Source organism: Choristoneura fumiferana, chromosome 17 (genome assembly GCF_025370935.1).
Source record: "Choristoneura fumiferana chromosome 17, NRCan_CFum_1, whole genome shotgun sequence".
Lineage (NCBI taxonomy): Eukaryota > Metazoa > Arthropoda > Insecta > Lepidoptera > Tortricidae > Choristoneura > Choristoneura fumiferana.
The window spans coordinates 8,767,986-8,781,135 of NC_133488.1; the positions used below are offsets into that span (position 1 = coordinate 8,767,986).

Genomic DNA, 13,150 nt, shown 5'->3' on the forward strand with positions numbered 1-13,150 from the left:
GTAGCATCAGCTCGTCGTGTTGCCACCACTGCATTGTATGATGAATTAATTACTGATCAAAACGAATCCAAACACGACATATGTGCTATATTTTTTATAGAGTGTATACTAGTGTGCTGGATATCCTGGCTGCAGCATCAGCTCATCCTGTTGCCACCATTGCATTGTATGTAGAATCAAATACTGATCGAAACGAATTCAAATACGATATATCTGCTATGGTTTTATCAAGAGTTTACCTACTAGTGTTCTGGATATACTAGCTGCAGCATCAGGCCGAGAATTCCATAATCTTGCATAGTTATATGCATATATGGGTGTTTTAAATTTTAGGTCACAAATATGTTTGGAAGTAAAGTAAATACCCGTTATGCGTCTATGATTCCTACCGCAGCGAACAAGAGCTGATGATCTTGAAACGGATGGACCGATTTTGATTAAACATGTCTAAGAAAGAACCATCGCTAGAAAACGTGCTTTCAAATAAAAAAAACCGCATTCAAATCAGTCCACCTTTTTAAGAGCTACGGTGCCACAGACAGACACACATTATAGCGGTCAAACTTATCATCATCCCAGCCTATATACGTCCCACTGCTGGGCACAGGCCTCCTCTTAGAACAAGAGGGCTTGGGCCATAGTTCCCACGCGGGCCCAGTGCGGATTGGGAACTTCGTACGCACCATTGAATCGCTTCGCAGGTGTGTGCAGGTTTCCTCACGATCAAACTTATAACACCCCTCTTTTTGCGTCGGGGTTGAATAAAAATATGGGATGTCACATGAAATTATCAAATTAATAACACAAAGATTCCACCCTGGTACTGGATTACTTTGCGACTGTACAATCCAATGAAGCATAAAGTTGCGATTCAAGGCTGCGGTGCAAGGATGTGGTAGAAGGAATGGTATTTCATTAACCAACAGAAACGCTTCACATACTACTCCTCGCACAGCACATCTTTGGTGAAAACAGCTCAGCGGAGCGAGGTGAGGTAAATGAATCGTTTGTATATCGGTTAACGAATAGTACATTGTGTCTAAATAAGGAATTACGAACGAGAGTCTTATTAGAAGCCCGAAGTCGAAGACTGAGGGCTTAATGAGTCGATGTTCGTAATGCTAGTACCGCCCGTGCGACATATAATATTTTTCATCACATTTGCGAGTAAAATTGTATATTTGTAAAAGAAAAACTAATATTTTTTCAAAAATTGCCGATACCGCTGACTACGCTCTTGGCAGCATGTGCCCGACCAGCACGCCAGCACGAGCAGCACCAAACTCATTTACCGACCTTGGGCTTCATGACAAAAAAATTAGTACGGGCATGACTCATTTACCGACCACGGGTTTCATGACAAGCACATTAAGGTCGAGGGTTTTATTTGCGGGCTTGCAACCAAGGTAGCCTGCATGTTACGACATTGTTGACGAGCAAGTGTGATGAAAAAACACATTACTCGCACCACATCCTCGCGCATTATTGGTGGAAACGCAGCTTAAACGCGGAAATCAAAATAAATTCCAGTAAAGTGAAAATAAATCCCGATACTTAGTAGTGAACCTTTATTTCTAATCATTATATTATAATACAAACATAACAAAATCATATTATTCATACATTAAAACTTAATCTTAAGGTCAGTTGTAGACCTGCATGAAAAATCATGCAAGTTGCATTAGTTGCTGCGCTCGATTAACCACTTGGATCTCGATCACTTTACTTCACTGACAACACAAAAATGTTACTCTTAGTACAGTCAACGGTAAAAATATGTATGTAATCGCAGCACTCAAAAAACGGTTAACACAGCCTTAACGCGTCGGAATAAGATTATTTATGTGGTAGGCACATTAGTTTTAAATCGTTGGGTTAGTACCACTACCATGAGTTTACAGTGACCGTACTCGATACAAATAATTTACGCCGTCGCTATCGAATACAGTCACTGTAAACTCATGGTAGTGGTACAGTTCATATTTTTACACTCGATTCTAGGTAAGTAAGTAGGTAGGTAAGATGCAGACCACGCTTACTTTACGCTCGTGACGTGCGTACGTGTCACTTAGAACTTACGAGTATAACACAGACAAATTATGAACGGTGGCGGCGGTGGTTCACCAAGCTAATAGGTGAGACATTAATCCGTCCCCGTAGTACGTAAGTAATTAACGAATCGTAGCATCTAGGAATAGCGGCAAATTAAAAAAGATTAGGATTGGCAACACATTGCAGAGATAATAACTTAACAGAGGGTCACAAAAGCGCTTAAACATTTGTAATTGTTCAAGTTAAATGAGACTGAATAAAAAGAGACAGCATGGATTAGGTACATACATACTTAAAAAATATTCCTATCATAATTCGTTCAAAATGATCTGAGCTACATTCAATAACTGTTGTCCTTTACTTTGTAAGCATTTTCAATCTATATCCTAGTACCTATTCGTAGTACCTATTCGTGCGAATGTGAATGACCTAGCTATAAGTAGATTTATCGCAATCCGTTGCAGATGTTTATATGCCGAGTTGATCTCTTACCATCGGGAGACCCACTTGCTCGTTTTCCATCCAGTCGAATAAAAAAAAATCGAATTTTGACTCAGGTATAGCTGCTTCCCGGATTGATTTTTAGGGTGAAGACAGACCAGCGTAATTTTTGAGTTGTGAATCGCGTAATTTTGGTTTCATAACAGTGTGTACAGTTCATTTTGAGTCACCGTGTGGCACAGACTGGACTTAGTTATGTATACCTAAAACCGAATGCAGCAGAAATTACGCGAACGAAAATACGCGACTCACGTCACGACTAAAATACTAAAAATACTAAATGTCAAATGTAAATTGTAACAAACATAGATTTTTAACTTTATGGCAGCCAATATACAGGGTGGAAAGTTGAGATGGGGCAGCAAGGGCAGCTACTAGATTCCTTGCTGCTACGCAAAAATGCTCTCAGGAGACCTTTACTAACTTCTTGAGTGATGACAATCGACATTCACGGATTTTTGATAAAATGTACAGTAAGCGAGAAAATCAACAGATTTGACTTTTTTTTTAATGGCAATCGGTCCCATTTCTATCAAGGATTAAAACACTCTTTGAGACCAACTAAGGTTAGAGTACTAGAACACCCACAAATCACAGAAAACTTCTTCCATACAGTTCGTAGGGTAATAATTTGCAAAGTGAAACTTTAGCATGTTGTTTTTTTACGAATATGAATCCTTTATGCTTAAAGAAAATTTTCCACCCTGTAGATCCAGCTGCTTTAAAATACAAATAAAAGATACGCCTTGTCTCTTTAGTTGGTAGTATTTCAATTCTCATATATTTTAAATGAGATGCTTTTAAGAACTTAAAAGATATATGTATTATTATAAGTAGAGTCGACACTTCCTAAATGTAGAGCCAACCGATAATTTTTTAAATATTTTTAAATGTTAAATAATCGTATATACCTTACCTAAGTAGATATTATGGATCTTACCTAATCTAATTAATAAAGGGGCTCTGTGGTAGACGCCTGAACGATTGGCTGTTAATTTGCTGTAGTTGCTAGATAATAACTCGACCACACAACTTCCGTAATCTACATGATCTACATTCTACAGCATTCCCGCTTGCATTCGCATGCCAAGGCCGCCTAAACCAATTCGCAGGCCACATTCTACACATCTGCCTGATTGCCTCGCAGCTCCACATTCACCAACGCAATAGAAATGTCCGTTCGGACACTTGTACCAGTTCCCAGCTCCCACCCCTACAGCTCTCACGACCATATTCCGTTCCTCCTTGCTGACAATGCCGGATACTTTTAAAGCATCTTGTAATCTCTTCAGCCATTGCACGGCTGTGGCCTCGCTATAAATTCGCCAGGTCAACACAGCAACAGTAGCGTCTTTAGATGCTTGTGCTACGTTTGGATTGCTTTGTGAAATTTTGTAGCTGCTATGATTACGAATCGTCGATAATTGTATAATCGAATTGAGACGTTTCATCTCATTCCCCAAATCCGCTTGCTGCTGCTGGCTTATCTTCTGTTTATTAGTGATCAACACCGTACACAGTAATTTCATCTGCGATTCCATTTCAGCTTTCAGGTCACTCAAATTACCTCTTATGTATTTTGCATTATACTCTCCGAGTGTCTCCAACAAGTCCAGATAGATGTGATACATATCTAACTGTAATAGCGATGTTCGTTTGTTCGTTTGGTTTATTGCTTTTACAATAACCTCGTACGCAAGTTTCCAATCCTGGTTTCCTGAAAAAAAATATTTTATGTAGGTAAGTTAATTTGTAATATCTCTTTCAAATTGATAAATATAAAAAAAAATATTTATGATATGTTAAGAAGTAAACGACCAAGTGCGGGCCAGATACGTAGGTATTTGACCTTTATTTGACCAATATCTAAGTAGCTATAGCTAGCTCGATATAGGTAGCTTGATACTACTAACTAGTAAACTAATTAGCTCAGATACTTATTATTGCGACGAATAGCTAATATTTAGCTTAATTTATAAAGCTCACTACATAAGCTGTGATAATTTTCCACTTAAATTCGTTATATCCCTACTAGTCCCTACTAATCCCTACTATATAATATTATAAATGCGAAAGTAACTCTGTCTGTCTGTCTGTCTGTCTGTTACCCTTTCACGTCGGAACCACTGAACCGATTTTGATGAAATTTGGTATATAGGTAGTTTAAACCCCAAGGATCAACATAGGATACCTTTTATTCCGGTAGAGGGCACCACCGCGCGATAACCTAGATCCGCGCAGACGTAGTCGCGGGCATAAGCTAGTATTATATATATATACACACAAACACACGCGCACGCGCACGCGCACGCGCACACACGCACGCGCACGCACAGACGCGCATGCACACACGCACGCACGCACGCACGCACACGCACACTCACACTCACTCTCACACACACACTCTCACACGCACACACACACACACACACACACGCACGCACGCACGCACGCACGCACGCACGCACGCACACACACACACACACACACACACACACACACACACACACACACACACACACAGTCTAGAATCGTTGGTCGCTAGTTGACAGATGGCTAAAGAGCGTTTTCAGATTATCCGATCCGATATTGGTATCAGACGCCGATACGATATCGGGGCAAGTAAAATGTATGAAATATGATCCAATATTGGATCGGATAATCTGCAAGACAGATACATATTTCATACATTTTATTTGCCGATTTTATCGGCGTCCGATACTGATATCGGATCGGATAACCTGAAAACGCTCTTAGCACGAGCAGGCGAACGGACACGATTTTCTGTTACGTCTGATTGAGTCGTTGTTTTGTTTATCGTAATAATTTTAGCGATGGTATAAAATTTATACGTGTACAAATTGCTGGGTGAGTGCAAGAGTGGCACAAGTCAAAGTAAAAAAAAAACAATTAATACGAGTAATTGACTGTAATGATTGTATTGTAGTTAACAGTTCATTTTAATATTTTAACTTGTGCCACTGTTTCACTCACCCAGCGAATTATTAATTACTTGTAGTACAAACAATCCTGATAAAGTGTGGTGTTTCACTGCGGACATGTTTCGGACTCTACTCCGTTCCTACAAATTTAAATAAGTATTATTAATCAATGCAATGTAATAATAGTTACCGAATGCCAGTTTGTGAGCCATATCGATGTTAACTATTTTTCGAAGAAGCTCTCCCCGTTTCAAGATTCTTTGAGGCTCCTTTCCGTAAACCTTCTCCTTGATTGGGTTTATATCATTCCTCAGCATTTTGTTTATCATATCCTTGTAGCGGTACGTGTTCACTATAGGCTTGCGGCACATAGGACACTGAGGTATTTGGATGGTTTCAGTCTCGGATTTCATAAAATTATCCAGGGTTTCTACATCCAGTATGTGTGAGCAGTCTTGGAGCTGAATAAGTCTGAAATTAAATTAAGTTTTTGTTATGAATTTCTTTTTTAGCGTAATATACAATCAACAAATTTTGTTGACTGTACTGTACTTGCATTGTCATCCAACCTATACATATTTAGGTATATCTAGACTAAAAAGTTTCAAGTCAATCCGACCATTGGAAGTGAGTTAAATTCGGCTTCCAAGGTTTGACTTATCTAAGGGCAAGGCAAAAACAGGGCAAGTTAAATTAGAGCTTGTAATAAAAAAACAACTCGACACAACTTGAAGAGGCAATGGGCGGGCCACATCGCTCGAAGAACAGATAACCGTTAGGGGAGAAAAGTCCTCGAGTGGCGACCGCGAACCGGAAGATGAAGCGTTAGCGGGCCTCCCACCAGGTGGACTGACGACATCGTGAGAGTTGCGGGAAACCGGTGGATGCAAGTGGCGAGTTGTCGTTCATTGTGGCGTTCTACAGGGGAGGCCTTTTTTCAGCAATGGACGTCTTCTCTTCCGGCTGATGATGATGATGAATAAAACAATTTACAATGGTCAGTCTAAATCAGATAAAGACTTATTTGGGTAGGATGAAAATGAGACCTACGTGGGGTTATTTTAGATGACTACTGACGACACACATAAAAAAGTAGATTTCTAGACTTCAATCTCACCAGGAGAATGTGAATAAGCTACCAGATTTAGGACTCTCCCCATCTCATGGTGTTAGGAGCCGTTGGAATGCCGGGAGCGTCTGAATATTTAGGGTTTCTTGAAATTTGCAAACCGAAAGCTGATGAGACAAGCGTGGTGAATGGAGCAGATGATGATGAATACACCTCGTTGAGTTTCTTGCCCGATTCTTCCGAAGGTTTTACCGAACCGGTGGTAATTTTTTTTCGACATTTATAGGTGCTTGTTATAGCCAAAATTGAAAAAAAGATACCTATTTTGGCTTTGACTAATGCTGTCGGCTCTAAGACGGTCAGATTGCTAAATTTAAAGGGTGCTCGCTGGCTGTGATGATATGGTTAAAAGTGGCTGCGATGGAGAATGAGTTTTGAAGCTGCTTCTAATGGAATAGATTGCTACTTTGATAATGTAAGGGGGAAAATAAGCAGTCAAATCATGAGCCAAAGGAACGCGAGGGAAGACTGAGTGTGTAAGCATTAGGTACTGCGTACAATGATTGGGATAAATTGTGGCGGCCTACGAAACATTCAATAGCCGGGTATCCACTGAGCGAGCCGCCTCGCGCGGCAGCCATTTTCGGTGCGATTTTGAGCCATGTGTCGAACAGAATCATGCGTCATGCGCTTGCCTCGCGAGGCGGCTCGCTCAGTGGAGACCCGGCTAATCAATGGAAAAACAAACGTCAAGACATATTCGGAGAATGTATTTTTAGTCTACTTCAAATAACTGGCATATATAAAGAAACGTTCTGACGTATAAAAGATTGGAAAGTAAAGTATGTTGCCACCAATCGATGTTGAAAAGTTTTTAAAAGTAAGCTTCTGATAAACAGTAGGTACCTGGCAACAAGTTTTAGTTGAACTTTATAAATCTAAATTTACGTATCATCTCTATAATTGTGGTTATTATGGCAAATATCTGAACGACCGAAATTCGCACGAAAACCTTTTTTTGTTAATTCTTTTAATTCGGAGCTAAAAGGAAAGTCGTGTGCATTATTCATTACACACTTGTACCATACCTAATGTACTAATAATAGTATAGGCCTATAAAGGCCTTGTTGAAAGTAGTTGACAAAATCAAAAGTATGTACGAGTAAGCATTTAAATAAATACCTAGGCAATCACATGGCAGCTTAAAAGCTTGTCGGTCGTAGCGTAGGATAACTACATATTCTTTAGTAAAAAATAAACAACAGATATCATCAAAACATATTATATTAAAATCAAGGCAAAAAGTTCACTACATCAATTTGAATCCTCTCTATTTGTTTAAAAATAATCTAATTTATAATTATTACATTGTAAAAAATAAATTATAAAATGGAACATGGTACGAGTATAATCATGTTCAGGATGTGGAGAATTCATAGGAAAAAGTGAACCATGGAGTCGAAATTAACATTAAAATTTGACGCTTGTGTTAAATAACAATAGCAATGGTCACCATCGTGTTAATTATCCATATTATAGGATTAATAATAAATAATTTGCATATAGAAGTAAAGTATCTGGTCTGCGATATCCATAGAAGACAGACATCTAGCTCTGTACCGTCGCTAGCTGTTCCTGTGAACGAGAGATTAAAAATCTTGACATAATATGTCGTAAATATTATACAATTCATCATTTTAGGTACTCATACTTATAATACCTGGGCGACCGAGCTTAGCTCGGTCTAAAACTGGATAATAAGCGTTTTCCCAGAGATACCAAGCTAGATCAATTTGTCATCTCATCCCCGAAAACCCCCACATACAAAATTTCATCGAAATTGTTGGAGCCGTTCCGAAATTCTGTATTGTCTATATTTGTTGTATAAAAAAAGCTCGGTCGCCCAGGTAACCGAAATAAGACCGAGATAAGTACGAGTAGGATGATGAATTGTACAATATTTACATTTTTAATCTTTCGTTCACAGGAACAGCTAGCTACGGTACAGCGCTAGGTGTCTGTCTTTCTTGTGAATTGCTCGTTTAAAGGTATTAAATAGATAGTACTTTTTCACATTTTCAGGGCTAAAAAGGGTTATATTGTAAACATAAAAGTCTGTATAAATGAGTACCTACCTAAGTTACGAGTAAAATAGATACAGCTGCGGATTTTAACCTCACCAAAAACTAGAATAAAATAACACTATACAACAGTAGTCTCACTTTCACCTAAATGCCGTGGTTATTTATTTTATTAATAATACTTAAACTTTTTTTCATAACAAATCATCGAAACGGAAATTGGCCATATTGTTGGCTTCCTCTGACCAGGCGGCGAACCGCGAGCCATCCATCTCCGGCGCGTGTCGGTTGCCGGCGGTGAGTGCGTGGCTGCGGCCACCGATCTTCGCGCCGCACTCCGGGCACGCGCTCTCCTCCATGGCGCCGCCGCACTCGCCGATGCAGTAGAAGTGCCCGTTGGGACACTTGTACCAGTGCCCCGCCTTCAGCCCGACTGCCTTCACCACCATCGCGCGCTCCTCCGCACTCACGATGCCGGACAGTTTCACGGCGCCCTGAAGCTTCTCGAGGCATTCCACTGCCTTGGTTTCGTTGAACACCCGCCAACTTAACACTGCATCTCTGGCGGCTTCAGTGGCCTCTACCACTTTTGGAGAAGTTCTAGCGGTTATGTAACTGCCGTTGCTTAGAATCTTAGCCAGCTGAATTATGGAATTACAGCGCCTCAATTCAATTTCTATATCCACCTGCTGTTGCTCGCTTATCTTGTGCACTGCTTCGGTAGAGAGGACGTCACATATTAGTTTTATCTGTGATTTAAACTCCTGGTCTAGCTTTGCTGCATTTGCCTCGTTATACTTTACGTAATACTTGCCGATGTTATCTATAATGTTAAGGTATATATCGTTCATCTCCAGCTGCAAGAGAGATACATTTTTCGCTTTTTTGTGCAATGTTATGGTATTGCTGATAACAGATAACGCGTGACTCCAATCCTTATTGTTAGCTGTAAAAAATAAAGAAAACGCTTGGTGAATAAAATTGCCCCGGTAATATTTTCAATTAGTCATTAAATAAGAGGCTATTAGGCCCGGAAGAAGATTATTTAGGAACGACCTCACTTATATAATATAATATAATAGAATGCGACCCGAAGCTCATTTGGGTAGTTTATTAGTGTTTTTGTTATTCCTTACCTACGGCAGATTCCTCATACAGTTGCATAACTAGTTGAACTTTCTGAAGCAATTCTTCCTTTTTGTTTCGCCTCTGACTAGCTGTGCCATAAACCTTTTCTTTGATGGGGTTTATATCATGTTTAAGCAATTTGTTAATAAGATCCTTATAGCGAGACGTGTTGATTATAGGTTTGCGGCAAATTAGGCACGTCTTTATTTGAACTGTGTCGTCCATCTGACTTTTCATGTGATAGTCGAGGCTTTGCACGTCCATAATGTGAGAGCAGTCTTGCAGTTGAACAAGTCTGAAAAATAAAGAAAGGACACTAATGCCAATGAAATAAATCTTTTGTAAAAAGTGTTGCAATAAATAAATACTGAATACTGAAACGAAAGATTATAGTTTATAATCAAGCTATTTTGCTTTTAAGCTGTTTTACTAAACATTTATAAAGATTGATAAGATTATTAAAAAGCTTACCATGATCTAATTCAAATTAGTTTTTTTTTAAATATAAATGCTCAAATTGATGAAAGCAATTTTTGACATGTAGGTACCTATTAAGTATGTTAGTCATAGCCAGCTGGCTAAATCATTATAAAGATTAGTCATTCAAAAGCGTTACGATTTTCAAGAATGCTGATTAGCCTAATTCGTTATGTTATGATCACGTGACAATTATATTAGTTTGTTCTCTTCGATTTGTCGGTAGCAGAAAGACTTGGCTAGACACACTATGGACTTATCCATAAGAAGCAAACGCAAAGTAAACGCTGAATACTTCCATTGTCTTTTGTTCACTATTACGCGTACCTACGGCTTGCGCGTAAGATTCGGGCAGAATTTCATTCGCGAAACTGAAAATGTTGGCGATTTGTACTTATAAGCGGTTATAGTTATAACATTATCGCAGCATCCCGCTGTGGTACCTATGCCAAGCGACGAAATTCGCTGGTAAATTAAACTATCGCGCGTGGGGGTTCGGCACGGCATTGCGGATACCGTGATGCGGAATTACACCATGAGGTTTTTTATAGACCAGGCACAAATCACTATTCTACAGTCAAAGTTAAAAAAAAAACCGTAGCACTGGACACCGCAGCGGGATGCGGCGAAGTGCAATAACCGCCTTAGAGCGAATACATGAAAATAAGAAAAGTAATAAAATAATACGAACATGTCGTCATCGTCGTAGGGGTCGCCGAGCATGAAAGGGTTGGTGGGGAAGTGTTCGGGGTCGCAGATACGGCAGGCGCGGGGGCAGGGCTCCCCGCACAGCCCGCGGCAGGGGTGGCCGCAGGGCTGCAGCTTGCGGCAGGGCTGCTCGCATGGCGCGCGCTCGCACGCCGCGCCGCACGCGCGCGCGCAGTTAGAGTGGGGGCAGCCGCGCGCGCACGGCTCCTGTACGATACATCGCTATATACCTACAGCCTTATTCATAAAAAAACCTTAATTGAGGTTTGATCGGTCTGTTACTTAGCAGACTGATTAAGCTTAATAGACGGTTGTCAAGAAGTATGATTCATAAACACTTGCTAGCAGTCTGCTAGTTGTTGAGCTGCTGATAGACGGATTAGACGCGTTATGTTGGCTACCTTGACAAATCAAAGACAAAAAATGGCCTAATCGATAATTTAAAAAAAAAAAATTGACAGCAGTGACAGCAAATTACTAGGAAAAAAAATAAAAAGCGAGATGTTTGTTTTCCCGCCATTTCCGATCCGCATGTTTATGTTGTGCAAAAAGCCATAATTATGTTAATCATCCTTATTTATTTTTCATATTTATGTAGCCCTGCCTTCACTATAAATATCTTCGGTACCTATGGTTTTTTGCTCTAGTCAAAATCAGCTGTTCAACCTTGTGGCGGCCATTTTGTGACTTAGCAGAGAGATAAAGGAGGGTCTACGGTCCTCTAACTTTAGCAGAGCCTTGATCGACAGATTAGCGCTAACAGACGTTTATGAATCATGTTTTTTAGCATCGGGCCTTCAAGGAGCCTTCAAGGAGGCTCTAACTTTTTATGAATAAGGCTGCTAGTATACATCGCTATACAGTATACGTCGCTATACAGTTCACATCGCTGTACTACTGTATCGCTATACAGCGGAGGCCGAAGGGCTGCAACTCTCGGCACCAGGTGCGCGGGCAGCCACGCAAGATCGTCTCCTATCACGATACTTTCATCATATTAAAATAGGATAGGCTCTCCATTGGGCTGTTTTTGGTGCCTTTTGAACAAATAATGAATTTGAAAACAAAACACATACCGTGCAGGAAACGCAGGGCGCGCCGCATAGTTGGCTACATTGAGAATGCTGGCACTTCACCTCGCAGCGTTTGGGGCACGGGGGGCACACTTGGCTGCATGGTTCCTCACACCTGCGAAATAACATTCCACTAACAAAGCTGCAAGTTTGAGGTCTTGATTTTTATCGAAGACTACGGGGCTGTTTCTCCATCCATTGATTGAAACAGCCCCTTAGTCTTCGATGAAAATCATACTTAGCTAGGCCTCGGAGAAGTGGATACCTATTGGCCACCAGGAAGTTAAATTGAGATATGTAGATAACATGTTTTGGAGTGGAAACTTCGGTCAAGGTGACGATAATGGAATGGCGCCAGTTCACTCGGTGGAGATTTAACTTCAATCTGAGGAGATTTAACTATGAATTGGGAACGGCGAAGGAAATTGGAGAAGCGTAAGGCTTTTCGGCCAACGAGCAAACACAAAGAAGCTCAAACGATTGTTGTCTGGAAGCGATGTAGTTGTAAGTAATAAGTACCTAGTGGCAATGGGACCACTAGTTCAACTGTGAATCGGACACGGAAAAGAAAATTGAAGAAGTGTTTGCAGTAACCTATAGTGGTGGGCGCGAACACACTGAAGAAGACGAGTCGAAGATAGCAGCGGAGTACCTAGTTGTGATAGTGGCGAGGGATTGAGATGGAGAGGTAGTGAGGTGGTGTGAGATGGTGCAGTTACCGGTGTCCGCAGATGTTGAGCTGCTGGCAGACGGCGGCGCAGGGCGCGTGCAGGCGGCCCTGGCGGCAGCCCGCGCACGTGCCGCCGCACGAGTGCTTGCAGCGCAGAATCACGCCGCACGGCGCCGTACAATACTCCAACAATTTTTCCGGGGCGATTCCACCTACACAAAGAATGCGGGTCGAATGACCAGCGCAAGTAACTTAAAGGCCCCACACACTAGCGTCTTTTCAGTGCCGTCGTCGTGTCAGCGTCCGCGCGCCGTCGACGTAAAGCCAGCGCTGGCCGGCTGCCGAACGCCGGGCTAACGCAGCGCTGGCGTCGAGTTAACTCGGTGTCAGCGTAACGTTTTTTGCGAACAAGTAAGTAGGTTCAATGCACAACGCCAGCGCTGCGTAAG

General features: G+C 41.1%; 2 protein-coding genes across 2 annotated transcripts in view; both read right to left on the reverse strand.

Annotated features, from left to right (window-relative positions):
* Positions 1-3,611: 3,611 nt before the first annotated feature.
* On the reverse strand, positions 3,612-7,244 carry LOC141437166 (NFX1-type zinc finger-containing protein 1-like). Its single transcript, XM_074100430.1, has 3 exons — positions 7,123-7,244; positions 5,686-5,966; positions 3,612-4,270 (listed from the first exon to the last, which is right to left on the reverse strand). The coding sequence occupies exons 1-3, from the start codon at positions 7,242-7,244 to the stop codon at positions 3,612-3,614; spliced, it is 1,062 nt and encodes a 353-aa protein (XP_073956531.1).
* Positions 7,245-7,832: 588 nt separating this feature from the next.
* The window catches only part of LOC141437354 (NFX1-type zinc finger-containing protein 1-like), a 34,654-nt gene continuing 29,336 nt past the window's right edge, over positions 7,833-13,150 (reverse strand). The window contains exons 23-27 of the mRNA XM_074100661.1: positions 12,751-12,913; positions 12,035-12,146; positions 10,942-11,165; positions 9,782-10,068; positions 7,833-9,591 (exon numbers count right to left, since the gene is read on the reverse strand). Coding sequence (XP_073956762.1) covers positions 8,840-9,591; positions 9,782-10,068; positions 10,942-11,165; positions 12,035-12,146; positions 12,751-12,913 — 1,538 coding nt within the window. The 3' untranslated portion in view covers positions 7,833-8,839. The remainder of the gene's footprint in view (positions 9,592-9,781; positions 10,069-10,941; positions 11,166-12,034; positions 12,147-12,750; positions 12,914-13,150) is intronic.